The sequence below is a fragment of the Nannospalax galili genome, unplaced genomic scaffold (genome assembly GCF_000622305.1).
Source record: "Nannospalax galili isolate Female #2095 unplaced genomic scaffold, S.galili_v1.0 scaffold1014, whole genome shotgun sequence".
Taxonomy (NCBI): domain Eukaryota; kingdom Metazoa; phylum Chordata; class Mammalia; order Rodentia; family Spalacidae; genus Nannospalax; species Nannospalax galili.
In genome coordinates, this window is record NW_008335824.1 from 1,732,078 (window position 1) to 1,744,387 (window position 12,310).

The following is a 12,310-nucleotide window of genomic DNA, read 5'->3' on the forward strand; positions in this document are numbered from 1 at the left end:
GGTCATGTAAGACTACAAGATAACAAAGAGGCACACCAGACCCCAGCTATATTCTCCAATCTGGAGTGAACTCTGAATGCCATAACAAGGACAAAGGATAGTTTGTTATTGCTTTTAAAAATGTTCTTCTAGGGGCTGGATAGAGGGTTCAGTGGTTAAGAGAACTGGCTGTTCTTACAGAGGACCAGGGTTCAGTTCCCAGCACCCACATGGCAGCTAACAACCATCCATAACTCCAGTTCCAGGGAATCCGATTCCCTCTTCTGACCTCTATGGGCACTTCAAAAATGTGGGTGCTCTTACTTACATGCAGGCAAAACACTCATACACATAAAATAAAAGTGATAAAATAGTAAAAGTATTCTTCTGTAAAAATGAAGAAATATCTATACATGCCCTTACCTTCATCTATAGATGATCTTGATGTTAATTATTTCTCTATATTTCATGTGGGTCAACGGATTATTTCTTATTGGTGATTTCTTAAATGTAGTGAAATGTCAATGAACAAATGTCTGGAATAAAATTCTCTAATGTTACATATGTTTTTAAACCTTTGTTTTGTGGAAAGTATCAGCCCCATATTCCCCTGGAATCTTGGAAAGTGTGCTGTTTCACAAAACTCCCCTTTCCCATCAGGTAGAAAGTTTTTATCACTGAGCATGTCAGGGACATACCATTTTTCGTCCTTCAAATTAGCTGTCTAACACAATTTGTTAGAACACCATTTTATTGTCTACTGTACTCATTTACTTTGTTTCAATATTTAAATTGTGTCTTTAGCATAAACCTTTATTCAGATGGTTAATGGTCACAATGAAAACTGAACTTTAGAATCCTCCCCTAAAGTAGACCCACTACTCAATGTTTTCTCCAGCTCTTCAATCTCCATTGGTTGCATTTTACATCAAAGAAAGTAAAGTAATAAACCACATAGTATTTCTGATACTATACTATGTGTCTAATAACAGCACTTTAATCTAAGAATTTTATGTATATTCAAAGAAGAATCTGTAAGCAGAGGTTTAAGAACATTTTCATTGGAAAATTGAACTTAATGAGGAAACTGCTATCTAAGTGGAATGTTGTATAGTCTACCTTTGTTAAAATTGCTGTTTTCATTCCATAAAATGGGAGTCATTAAAGACCATAATGTTTATATGAACTTGTCTTGGTATATTAGTTACTTTCTATTGCTGTGATAAAATACCATGACTAAGGTAACTTATAGAAGAAAGAGTTTATTGGGCTTGTGGTTCCAGAGGGTGAGTCTATCATGATGGGGGAGGCATGGCAGGAGGCAGCCAGAGCAGAAAGCTGAGTGCCTCCTATCTTCAAACAGGCACAGGAAACAGAAAACAACAGACTACTCTTATTGATTCAAGAATTTCATATATTTTGATCATATTCAGACCTACCCCTCTCACTACACCCCTACCTTACTATTCTCTCTCCAACTTCATGTCCTTGACTCTTATTTGTCTTTCTTTTGAAGGCCTATCTAGTCTAATCTGCGTTTCCTAAATGCTCTTGTGTGCCTGTCTATCCCTTGGAGTGTGGTCAACCTCCTAGAGATCACACCAGTAGGGAAAACTGACTCTCTCTCCCAGCATCTGTCAATTGCCAAAAATTCCTCAGGTGAGACTAGGGCTTCCTGCCTGAGCCTTGTCTGGCTTGGGTTTGCATAGGTCTTGTTTCTTGCATAGGTCATAAGTACTGTGGGTTCATATGTGCAACTACCCTGTGTTTGGACAACAGGTTCCTTATATTCACCTCTTATGATCTTTCCACCCTCTCTTCTGCAATGATCCCTGGACCTTAGGAGGAGAGGGTGTAATATAGGTGTTCCATTTAAGGCTGAGTACCCCATAGTCCTTTATTCTCTACACATTGACCAGTTGTGGGGTTCTGTGTCAATCATCATCTGCTGTAATAAGAACAGTCTCTGGTGAGAGTTGAGAGATGCACTAATTTATGGGTAACAATAAGTCATTAGGAGTCAGTTTAATACTATGTCTATTCAGCCGAATCATAGTAGTAGGTTCTCCCCTATGACCTATCTAGCCACATGTTCTTGGCCCTGATAACAGTATCAGGTATGGGTTCCATCTTGTGAAGCTTGCCTTAAAATAGAATCAGAAAGTGTTTGGTTACTTTCATAACATTTGTTTCATTATTGCACCAGTGGGCATATTTTGCCAAGTCAGTTGTTACTAGAGCTCACAGGGTTCACAGCTGGGCAAGGTTGGAAACTGCCTTTCCTGCCTGTAACACATGCACAGCACCTTCTAGTACTATGAAATCTAGCCAGCACAGATGTAGCTTCAGGGTCAGCATCAGCTTGATTTCTCTTTGTTTCTTCAGCAGCTCAGGTGTGTAGTGTCTTCAGCAATAAGCTCTTAACATCACAATCTGGTGGCTAACTAAGAGCAATGGCAATAACCAGTATTGTTTAACGGTCTATTACCACACTATTTTTTATTTATAATTTTTATTTTTTGTGTATGAGTGTTTGGCCCGCATGTATTTGTAAATACACCGTGTTGTGCAATGCCCATGGCAGTCAGAAGAGAGTGCCAGATTCTCCTGAAACTGGAGTTAAGGATGGTTGTTAGCTACCATGTAGGTGCTGGGAACCAAACCCTAGTCCTCCACAAGAGCAGCCAGTGCTCTTAACCACTGGGTCATCTCTCCAGCTCCTACCACACTATTTTTAAGTTTTATTAGAATTCAATTTAAGTTTACAGAACATGCCCACTTACTGAAAGAAATCCTAGCATCAATCATTTCTAACTTTTCTGTTTTTGTATTATCAGTCTTACTCATTTGAGAAGTCCATATTATCTGTTCTGGTTCTGTAATAGAGACATTAATTATCTTGGTTTCCAATGCTATGTCACACTTAGGGTACTTGAGTTCAGTCACACGTTGTATCTAATCACTGTGTAACAGGGTTTGTGCGTGTGTGTGTGTGTGTGGTTGTTTTTTATTATATTTTTTAAATCCACTAACCATCCAGTTTATGTTTCAAATTAGAAACTTCTTCCCTAAATAAAAAATAAAGATAAAATTTAAAACTTCCAGACTGCAAGAAAATTAGCATGTGTAAGGATTTGATCTAGCATCACACATAACAAAAAAGTAGTGGTGGTGGGGAGGCTGGAGAGACACCTCAGCAATTAAGAGCATGTACTCTAGATGATCCGAGTTTGATTCCCAGCATTAATTCTGGTATCATTCACTTCCTTTTAGTTCTTGATAATTCCTTGTATTAAAAATTTCAGGGTAAGGGGCTTGAGAAATGGCTCAGTGGGTACAATATTTGCCGTGAATGCAGCTCACAACCACCTATAACTCAAGCTCCAAGGAATCTGATGCCTCTGAACTATACAGGGCCCTGCACTTGTGTGCATGTACCCACACACAGACACATGTACATAATTAAAAATAAATATTTTTGTTAAAAAAGAATCTATTTGGTATAGACCATATAAAATATACTTTGTGACCCTAAGTTTCATCACATGAAGTTCAACTTCTTTCAAGCATATATATATAAGATGTATACATAGATATGTATATTATTTCATTCAATGTTTTGAGACATGGGACAGCCCTATGTTTCATCTCTGGTGGCCTATATTTCCTGTGGATATTTTCCAGGTGATAGTCATTATAATAAGAATGATTTTTACTGATCCCATTCCTCTATTTTCCTTTCATTAAGCCCACCCCTCTACAACTAGCTGAAGATGCTGATCACATGGAAGGCATTTTATTTTTATACAATTTTTAAAGGACTCCTTTCAGTTTTTCCTAAAATACAATGTACTTATGGAATCTGAAAATTGGAAGGAACATTAGAAAACAATCTCTTGTGATTCTGTGGAAAATACTTTAAACAAAGCAAAGAAGTACTCTACAACCCTTCAACAACCAACATAACTTACAGCTATTAAAATCAGTTCCTTTCTTTCTGGTATAATGCCATATTATTGTAATGGGATCGCATGACATGTTTATGTCTCCTATCAAAAGACTATTTTACATACGATTATGGGTGGCATAGAGATCCTAGATGGTAAAAGAATCTGTTTATTTCACCTCTTTTAATAACCACTGATATTCTTTAAAGATAGTTTTTGCTCCTGCTTACCCTGAAATTGTGGTTGTTGTTGGGAGTGGGTGCACAGGTGTGTGTTCATACAGAGAGCAGAGGAGGATGGTTATCTTCTATCGCTGGTTACCCTTAAAAAAAAAAAAAAAAAAAAAAACAGAAACTGCCACTGAACCTGAAATGAAATTCTCTCTTTCACCGAGGCTAGCAGACCAGAGAGCTCCCAGGATCTGCCTTTCTCAGCTCCGAACCCTGGGGTTACCAGAACATGAGGCCATGCCTGGATTTTACATGGGTGCTGGGGATTTGAACTCAAGTCCTCTTGCTTTCACGGCAAATATTGTACCCACTGAGCAATTTCTCCAGCCCCTTACCCTGAAAATTTTAATGCAAGGAATTATCAAGAACTAAAAGGAAGTGAATGATATCGGAATTAATTAGCGTCAACCTGGGAAAGGATTTGCTTTGAAGGGTAACTAAATGAACAACAACATTCCCAGGCAAACTATCAAATAGTTTACCAGATACTGTTTGCCATTGCCATTAGATGTGTCTCTGTCACTGGAGTGTGGATGGCTTCTGATATATTCAGATATAAAGCACAATCTAATGCCAACCATAATCTTTATAGTACTACTTAACCAAAATGGAATTTAGATTTTGCTTATTATATGGATTATACCGTGCTGGCAATCCTGAGCTACTCCTTTGTTATTTAGGAAATTACCTTGAGAAATACGTTTCTTGAGTCAATATTCCTCGGGCAGCATATTTGAAGATAGAAGACCATAAGAAATATTCAAATGAAAAAGCTGCACTCATCCAGGCAAAATCTGGTTGGAGAGGAAATCTGTTCCCATGATTAGCGAGCTTCCCCAGCTAGCCTGTAGGTGGGTGTGTTTAACAGAAGGAAGCAATGGGAACCAGCCTGTCAGCCAGCCTTTCGAGCTAATTAGCTCAGCATACAACAAAGATAAGTGAGCCTGGGAAGAGGGCCCCCTGAGGGGTCTTTAGATTCTGGGAAATGTCTGATTGGCAGATGTTAAAAGGGATTCTTTGGTAATCCAGTGCATCAATGAGCTGCACAAATTCAGTCCAGAGCTGCAGGAATTCAGGCATGAGGACACTGTGCAGGAGGCTCGCACAGGCAGACCCGAGATGGACAGGACCTTGGAATCTCTGAGACACATCATTGCCCAAGCCTTGCCTCACAGAGACCCGGCTCTGGTCTTCAAAGACTGTAAGTACTGAAGGAGAAAAACTGTTTTTTCCCCTGACTTTTTGAAAATAGTCCTAAATGTCTAGTCACATCCTATTTAACTATGATTTCTGCTAAATCTCTGTAGTCATGTGCTGTGGTCTAAGTGATACTTAACTTGTTCCCGACTTCAGTCAAAAGGCTGATTTCGTTTTACCTAAAGGCATAAGACTCTAGGTTATTTTGCAATTTTGCAGAGTTCCCACTGTTTAGAAGCCCGTTCTAAAATCTAAAACTCACCAAGTCTTAATGAACTTTTCCAGATGGTTTTTAATAAAGCAAAGCTGACTGGACCTGAGAAGAAAACTAAAAAATAACTTGGAAATGATAATAAAAGACTGTATCTATGGTTTTTTTAATTTAATTTATTTAAGATTTATTTAATCTTGCAGAACATACATTAGTCATGTTAAATAAGGTACCACTTTATCTAAAAAATATTAGTAGCAAACAAAATTTAATAATAAATCACCACTGAGCTCCTAAGTTTTAATAATACATTAAAATGCCTTAGTTAAAAGGCCAATAAAATGAGATGCCGGCCACACTCAGCAACATTCCCCCACCCCCACCCCACATGGTATGGCAAAGTTATTTTAAACTCTTTTCTAAAATGATTATGAAAAATAATTCAGTCAAGCTTTCCAATTCCAGCAATACTATTAAACCATTTGTCATTTAACTTTGTTTCTGGAACCAATTTGATTTCCTGCTGCTGCAAAACAGACTATCTTCACGGTGCATCTTATCTACAGTGGGTGTCATATTACAAAGGGCTTCTGAAATAGAACTGTGCTTTGGAACTGCCCAAAAGGTAAAAAATGCATATGGATCTTTTTTTTAACTTCAATAGGTTACAGCTTGCCTCCTTGTGAGTCTAGTTATGTTTGTCTCCATCAGAACATCAATGGCTTGGATTTTGCTTTCTGATTACTGAGTAACGTTCCTTTCCAGATGTCCCTGTAACTTATATTCCTCATATGTGTGATGAAGAAAAAGAAATGTTGGGCCATTTTATCCTATAAATTTTTCCTCTTCAAAGTTAAATTGTAACCAATCTGTCCTCTAAGGCATAAAGTGAAAGCCTTTTTCTTTCTTCTTGTGATTTTATTTTTTTAATATTGTCTTGAAGCATTTGTCAATAGCTATGTTAGAGCTAATAAAAATCACTCCATCCTCAAGCCCAGCCTGGAGTCTATTCAAGCTTGGTATGTTTCTTTAAGTGAAAGAGAAGGAAAGAATGTCTCTCCTACAATAGCACCGAATTCCTAGAGAAGGATAAAAGGCTTTTGGCCTGCCCAAAGCTTTGGAGAAATTGTATAGGGGTCTTATGGCTAGGATTTGGAGAGTGGAGACAGTAAAAAGAAAGAGAGGGAAAAATTTAAATCTGAGACTGCATGGCCCATTTTTAAAGCTGAATTAAATTCTTACAATTGCATACAGTTTAGAAGAGAGAATGGAATTTTTTAAGGGACAGTGATGAAGCATATATTAAGTCCTGTCACCCAAATCTTTGCAAGAATTCTTATACATAGAAAAAATGTGCCCTGTTTTATATATTTCATTCATTAACAAAAAAACCTAAATTTGGCATATAGCATCCCTTTAGTGGTCTGTAGCTTTGCAACTGCTCACCTAGCTTAATAAGTATGAAATTAAACTTCTGGTCCTCTCTCTACTGACTCTCCTAAGCTGAAAAAAATAACTAAATGGATATACGCTGTTTCAAGTTCCTGTACCATAATTTTTTGTATCATTGCATTGTTCAACCAGTCATCATATTTATGGAAGAGTGGAAAGGAGTTTGCTTTCTGGGGTAGAACATCAAAAGCCCATTTGGGAGCCAAGCTATGCCCTGGCAACCTGTGGGTGCTGTGCATGTCACTTTGGTTCATGGACCTTATTTCTTTGGCACACCCTGTAAGTTGCACACCACAGTCCTGCTGATAGCCTGTAAAAAAGCTGCCACCAACCTTAAGTGGCAGGCTCTGTGAAGGCCTCTGTCCTAATTCTCTTCTGGCTCCTCCCCTGTCACCACCCCTCCAGTCTCTGTCAGGAGGGAAGGGCTGACTACTTGGGCACATCACTGCTAATTTCTTAAGAAAAATTGCTACTCTGCTTTCCTGGAAGATGAAAAAGGGCTCCAGAACGTTGTAAGACCTAACCAAAGTGTACAAAGAAGTATTTCTAAAGAAAGATTTTCAGGCTATTCTAAGTTCTTCTGTGAATGCAAGGCGGTGTTTCCTCACTTCACTCCCTGAACACAGAGGACAGAGTAACAATGGACACCTAAGGGACTCATCACCCTCAGTTGGCTTTTGATTTACTTAAAAACAAGCAGCAGTTACTGAATTTTCTCTTCAAGTTGGTTAGAAAAAGCACACTGAAAGTTTTCTGGTCTGAGGCAGATGCATGTGGGAATAGTTATATTCACTTAAGGAAATAAACTTTGAATATTTTGCTTAGCCTTTCAAATGGCATTTTATAATATGTTAGGCCTGTCATTGTATTTTAGACAAGGTGTTCATCTCACAATAGTTGTGATTTGTTTTGTTTTTTTAAATTATTTTCTTTTCTAAAAGGAAATGAATTCTGTATCATTTTTTTTCTTTATTCTCTGTTTCACATTCAAATGAAAAATTATGAAAAGAGGTTTGAAATAAGGTGGGCTTCTAATCTGAAGTTTGCTTCTGAAGGCTGACACTAGACTTGTTCTCTGTTACATAAGCATCTCTTCTTTGCAAGAAGTAGCACTGGATAGCTCCACACTGCCAGACAGAATCTGTTTGCAGTGATTATGGCCTATCTCCATGCTGCCTTCCATGCTCAGCTTTGTGCGATCCAGTCTCGCCTCATGGGTCATGAGTCACAGCCAAAGATGAGCTTCCATAAAAGCAGCTCCTTGCCTTTCTTCTGTGGGAGCCTGTACTTATTATGTGTTTGCCAATTTCACAGCTCCTCATGCTTTCTCAGAAGAAACTATCACATGATTTCATGATGACTGTACTTTCAGATCCTAATCTAGGTAATAACTCTTCAAATTATAAAATAATAATATGATTACCTACCATCTTTGGGTGTCTTCCTTCATCCATTTAATAGTAATGCTAGGATGTCAAATCTTCATCATGTAACAGATACTATACCAGAAATATTTATTCTTCACAGAAAGCTGGTAGGTTGTACTGCAGTAATGTAGGTACTGTTGTTAGAGGTAAGAAAACTGAGACTCGTGGGGGTTAAGGTAAGTTGCCAAGGTCCCACCATAGTAAAAGATGGAGGCAAGATACAAATTCTATCTTCCAACCCCATTGCCTCCCAGAGGTGCTGATTGCTATATTAGGGTTGTAATGGCAGTGTCTCTTGGCCAAACAGAGAAGGGAGAGAAATAGATTCTTCTGGAGTAGGAGAGAGCCTGTTAAGTAGTCACAGCTAAGCAGAGTATGACAAGAATGTAGGGGTGGGGGCTTTTAAAAATATTTTATTTTTATGTGTATGAGTGTATTGCCTACATATATGGGAGTGCACCTGTTTTGTGCAATGTCACGGAGGGCAGAAGAGAGCTTCAGATTCCCCTGGAACTGGAGTTAAGAATGGTTCGTAACCACCATGTTGGTGCTGGGAATCGAACCCAGGTCCTCTGCAAAAGCAGTCAGTGCTCTTAACCACTGAGCCATCTCTCCAACCCCAAGGTGGGGGCTTTTTTGAGGAGGAGAATCAAATTGTCCAAAGGTCATTCAAGAAGCATGCATTGGAATGAGAGGGCAGTGAAGGAGGCAGGTTGAGTCCTGCTGATGTATAGGAAGTGGAGCCATTGGAGCTAGTTATGATCTTAAATTACTTGTAGAAGTTTATGGCTTTGTGATTCACTGGGGGGAAAGTATATACTGACATCTGTTGGTGGTACATGTCCTGACACTTAAGCTGAGAGTAACTGCAGCTCTTTCTCAGGTAGAAACCGTTTGGCAACCCAGGTAAAATGTAAGGTTTGTGAATGGCAAACATGTTTCTGGGAGAACTACTTGCATTACCTGAAGGCCAAATCAAGACAACTTTCTCAAAGAGAAAGTTGTTTAAAAACTATCTTGATTGCTGTCATTTTGGCCACAAAAATGGGTGGGTTTCTAGGTTGGCTTTATAAAGTGACTTGATACATTCTGCTTGTATTGTCTCCAAATGTTATAATGAAAAGGTAAGATGGAGACTTTACTAAACATTGCTCAATTAGATGCAAATTTCTCACATATTTGAGGTACATTAACTCTTTTATTTAGGAAACATTTCTCTGCATGAAAGGTTATATATATATGTATATATGTATATATATGCAAATATATATATTAGGTGAATACTTAACTTCAAAGAGTACATTTTTACCCTATGGAAAACTCAGACCATACTATGAGGCTATTAAAAACATCTTAGTAATCATGAATCTGGCTATATATGACCTGAGAGAACAAAAATCCTCAAGAGTCAAGTTTTGTTTTTTTTCCATTCCATGCTTTTTAAAGTAGTTACTTGAAATCTATAAATTTGATGATACATTTATAGTTTTCACATTTCACAGAAAGAAATGGATGTAAGGGATGAAAGTCCTTGTGCAGTGAAATTCCTGCACATATTGCATCACATTCCACCATATAAATTGTGCTTGAAAGAACAATTTAGAAACAAAAAGCAAAACAAAATAAAATACCCTCCATCCTTATTCATTTTAGAGTAATGGATCGCTCTTATTTATGACAGTGTAAATGCTGATCATTTTAGCATTAAGCTGGAACTGCCTGTTTCATGGAAGCCTGTTCAAATACTAATTTTACTTTATTCGTAACAGGATATAACGATTTTTCTTTGAACTTATAATGAGAAAAATGAAGGCTTCAGCTCAGTTCTCAGTGGGATAAGAGATTCTCTTCATCATTTATCAACAAATATTCATTTGACAATTTAAATACTGAAAGACTTGACCCAAGAGGAAAGTATTTTAAAATTGTTTGGAAAAAATGAGTGATTTCTCAATCACTTAAATGCAAAATCTATCCTAACTCCTTTCTTTCTCATATATAAATACCATTTAAAAGATCAATAAAATATGATAGACACCCATCCTATGAGATCAGTCTAGAGCCTCTTTGTGGAGTGTTCTATCATCTCACCAGAGGTTTCTTATTTTAACAGTTAAGATTTGTTAGCTTGAACTCAATTTTAACAACTTCTGAAACTCATGTGCTAAGTTACAGCCCATAATAGGATACAGCTGCCTGAGAGTGCGTTTCTAAGTTATGATCTTTCTGTTTAAATGATATGGTTTTACTGATTATGTGCTACAGATTGATTTAAGAAATGCTAGACAACTTTAGAAGCCTTTCATAAAAGAATCTTTTTTATTTAATATATTTCATATTGAAGTTTTAACCCCAAAGGCTTTTATTTCTTTTCCTCCATGTTCAAATGTAAGTTTAGTCTATAAAGGTAGTTAAAACAATTCTATTTTAAAAGAAAAAGTTTCCTATTGAAAGTTTAACACTAACAAAATAGACAATTACTACCATCCCTATAACTCTCTCCACAGTCTCTCTGGAGTCCATGGAATGTTATGGTTTTGATTTTTTGTTGGCTTTATTTTTTTTTCTCCCTGATGCGATGATAATCAGTTGATCCCTATTTTGATCTCATCTTGTTGAACAGCTGTGAGAACCCATCACTCATCCACCACTCTGTTGGCACTTGGGGCCCGTGCTGTTTCCTTCACATTTCTTTCCCGGGGCTCTGTACTGCTTGATATCATTTCTCTAGGGTGGTTTTGTCCATATCTTAGTTGTAAGCCCCCAAACAGAGGCCAGTGTATTTTTGTGTACATCCCAGGTACCTTCTACAGGGCCAGGCACCTGGAAGGGATAGAATAAATGTTTTTAAGCTGCTGGTTAGTCGATTTTTCTCCTCCCTGAAAGTGGGGAAAGTTTTCCCATTGTCGGAAATTCTTGTTTATGATGAAATACACATTCCAGGGCTCTCCTAAGCCATTCCTCAATTGATACAGTTAACACAGGATAACTACATTTAGGAATAAGTTGACATCAAAATAGACAGGAGGGACCATGGAAGAAGGGGCTCTGAAGATGAATAGAGCCACCTCAGCAGCTCAGCCAGAGAGCTGCCTCTAGCTGGCCTAGTAGACTAGCTTAGAATCACCCCACATACCACTTTGACACAAAGTCTTAGTTTACCATCCTGACATTTGTCCTCAGAATCTGCCTCCAGCTGTGGGTCACCAAAGGCCCTGTACCATGCTTTTTAGAGTCAAATTCTGCCTGTGCCTTACACAATTACTCTGGTTAATAGCTGTGGAAGATACTGAAGAACATTCTTAAAAATCACTATTTCTAGAGAAGGAAGATACATTATATACCTAAACCCATATTTGCACAGAGTTGACCATTTTAATTAACTTGAATTAACCTGATCTTGGTTGGTTATCTAACATCAATGTTTCTACAAAGTCTCTTAAATACACTGCAATGTCAGTGCCCATTGAAACATGGGAAAGATGTATACACTATGATTGGTAAATAGGTTACATCAGGTTTTTATTTTATGCAGCTTTTAAGATTGGATGACATCATCTGACCCACGCTACACATGTAAACCACACATGTGAATTCAACCATCCTGCTGCTGCTGCTGCTGCTTAAGTGTGACACACTCAACGACTTTTTATTTGATTTGCTTTTGTGACTCCCTTTTTTCTTCATGTTCTTTCTTCTCTCTCCCTGTCCTTGCAAATATACCAAAAATAAATGTTATTCAAATTTCCTCATAAAAAGATTTACAGTTCAGCAGTTTTATATTTTAAAGATGAAAAGTAAACCAAAAAGAATGAATGAAATTACTTTTACATATTTTATAGAATCTCCTGAAAGGTTAACTATGTA

At 37.6% G+C, this 12,310-nt stretch overlaps 1 protein-coding gene across 1 annotated transcript in view; it reads left to right on the top strand.

The window, feature by feature from the left end:
• The first annotated feature begins 4,999 nt into the window (after positions 1–4,999).
• The window catches only part of Lix1 (limb and CNS expressed 1), a 60,403-nt gene continuing 53,092 nt past the window's right edge, over positions 5,000–12,310 (top strand). Inside the window, exon 1 of the mRNA XM_008830539.1 lies at positions 5,000–5,357. Within this exon, the coding sequence (XP_008828761.1) occupies positions 5,276–5,357 (82 nt within the window). The 5' untranslated portion in view covers positions 5,000–5,275. The remainder of the gene's footprint in view (positions 5,358–12,310) is intronic.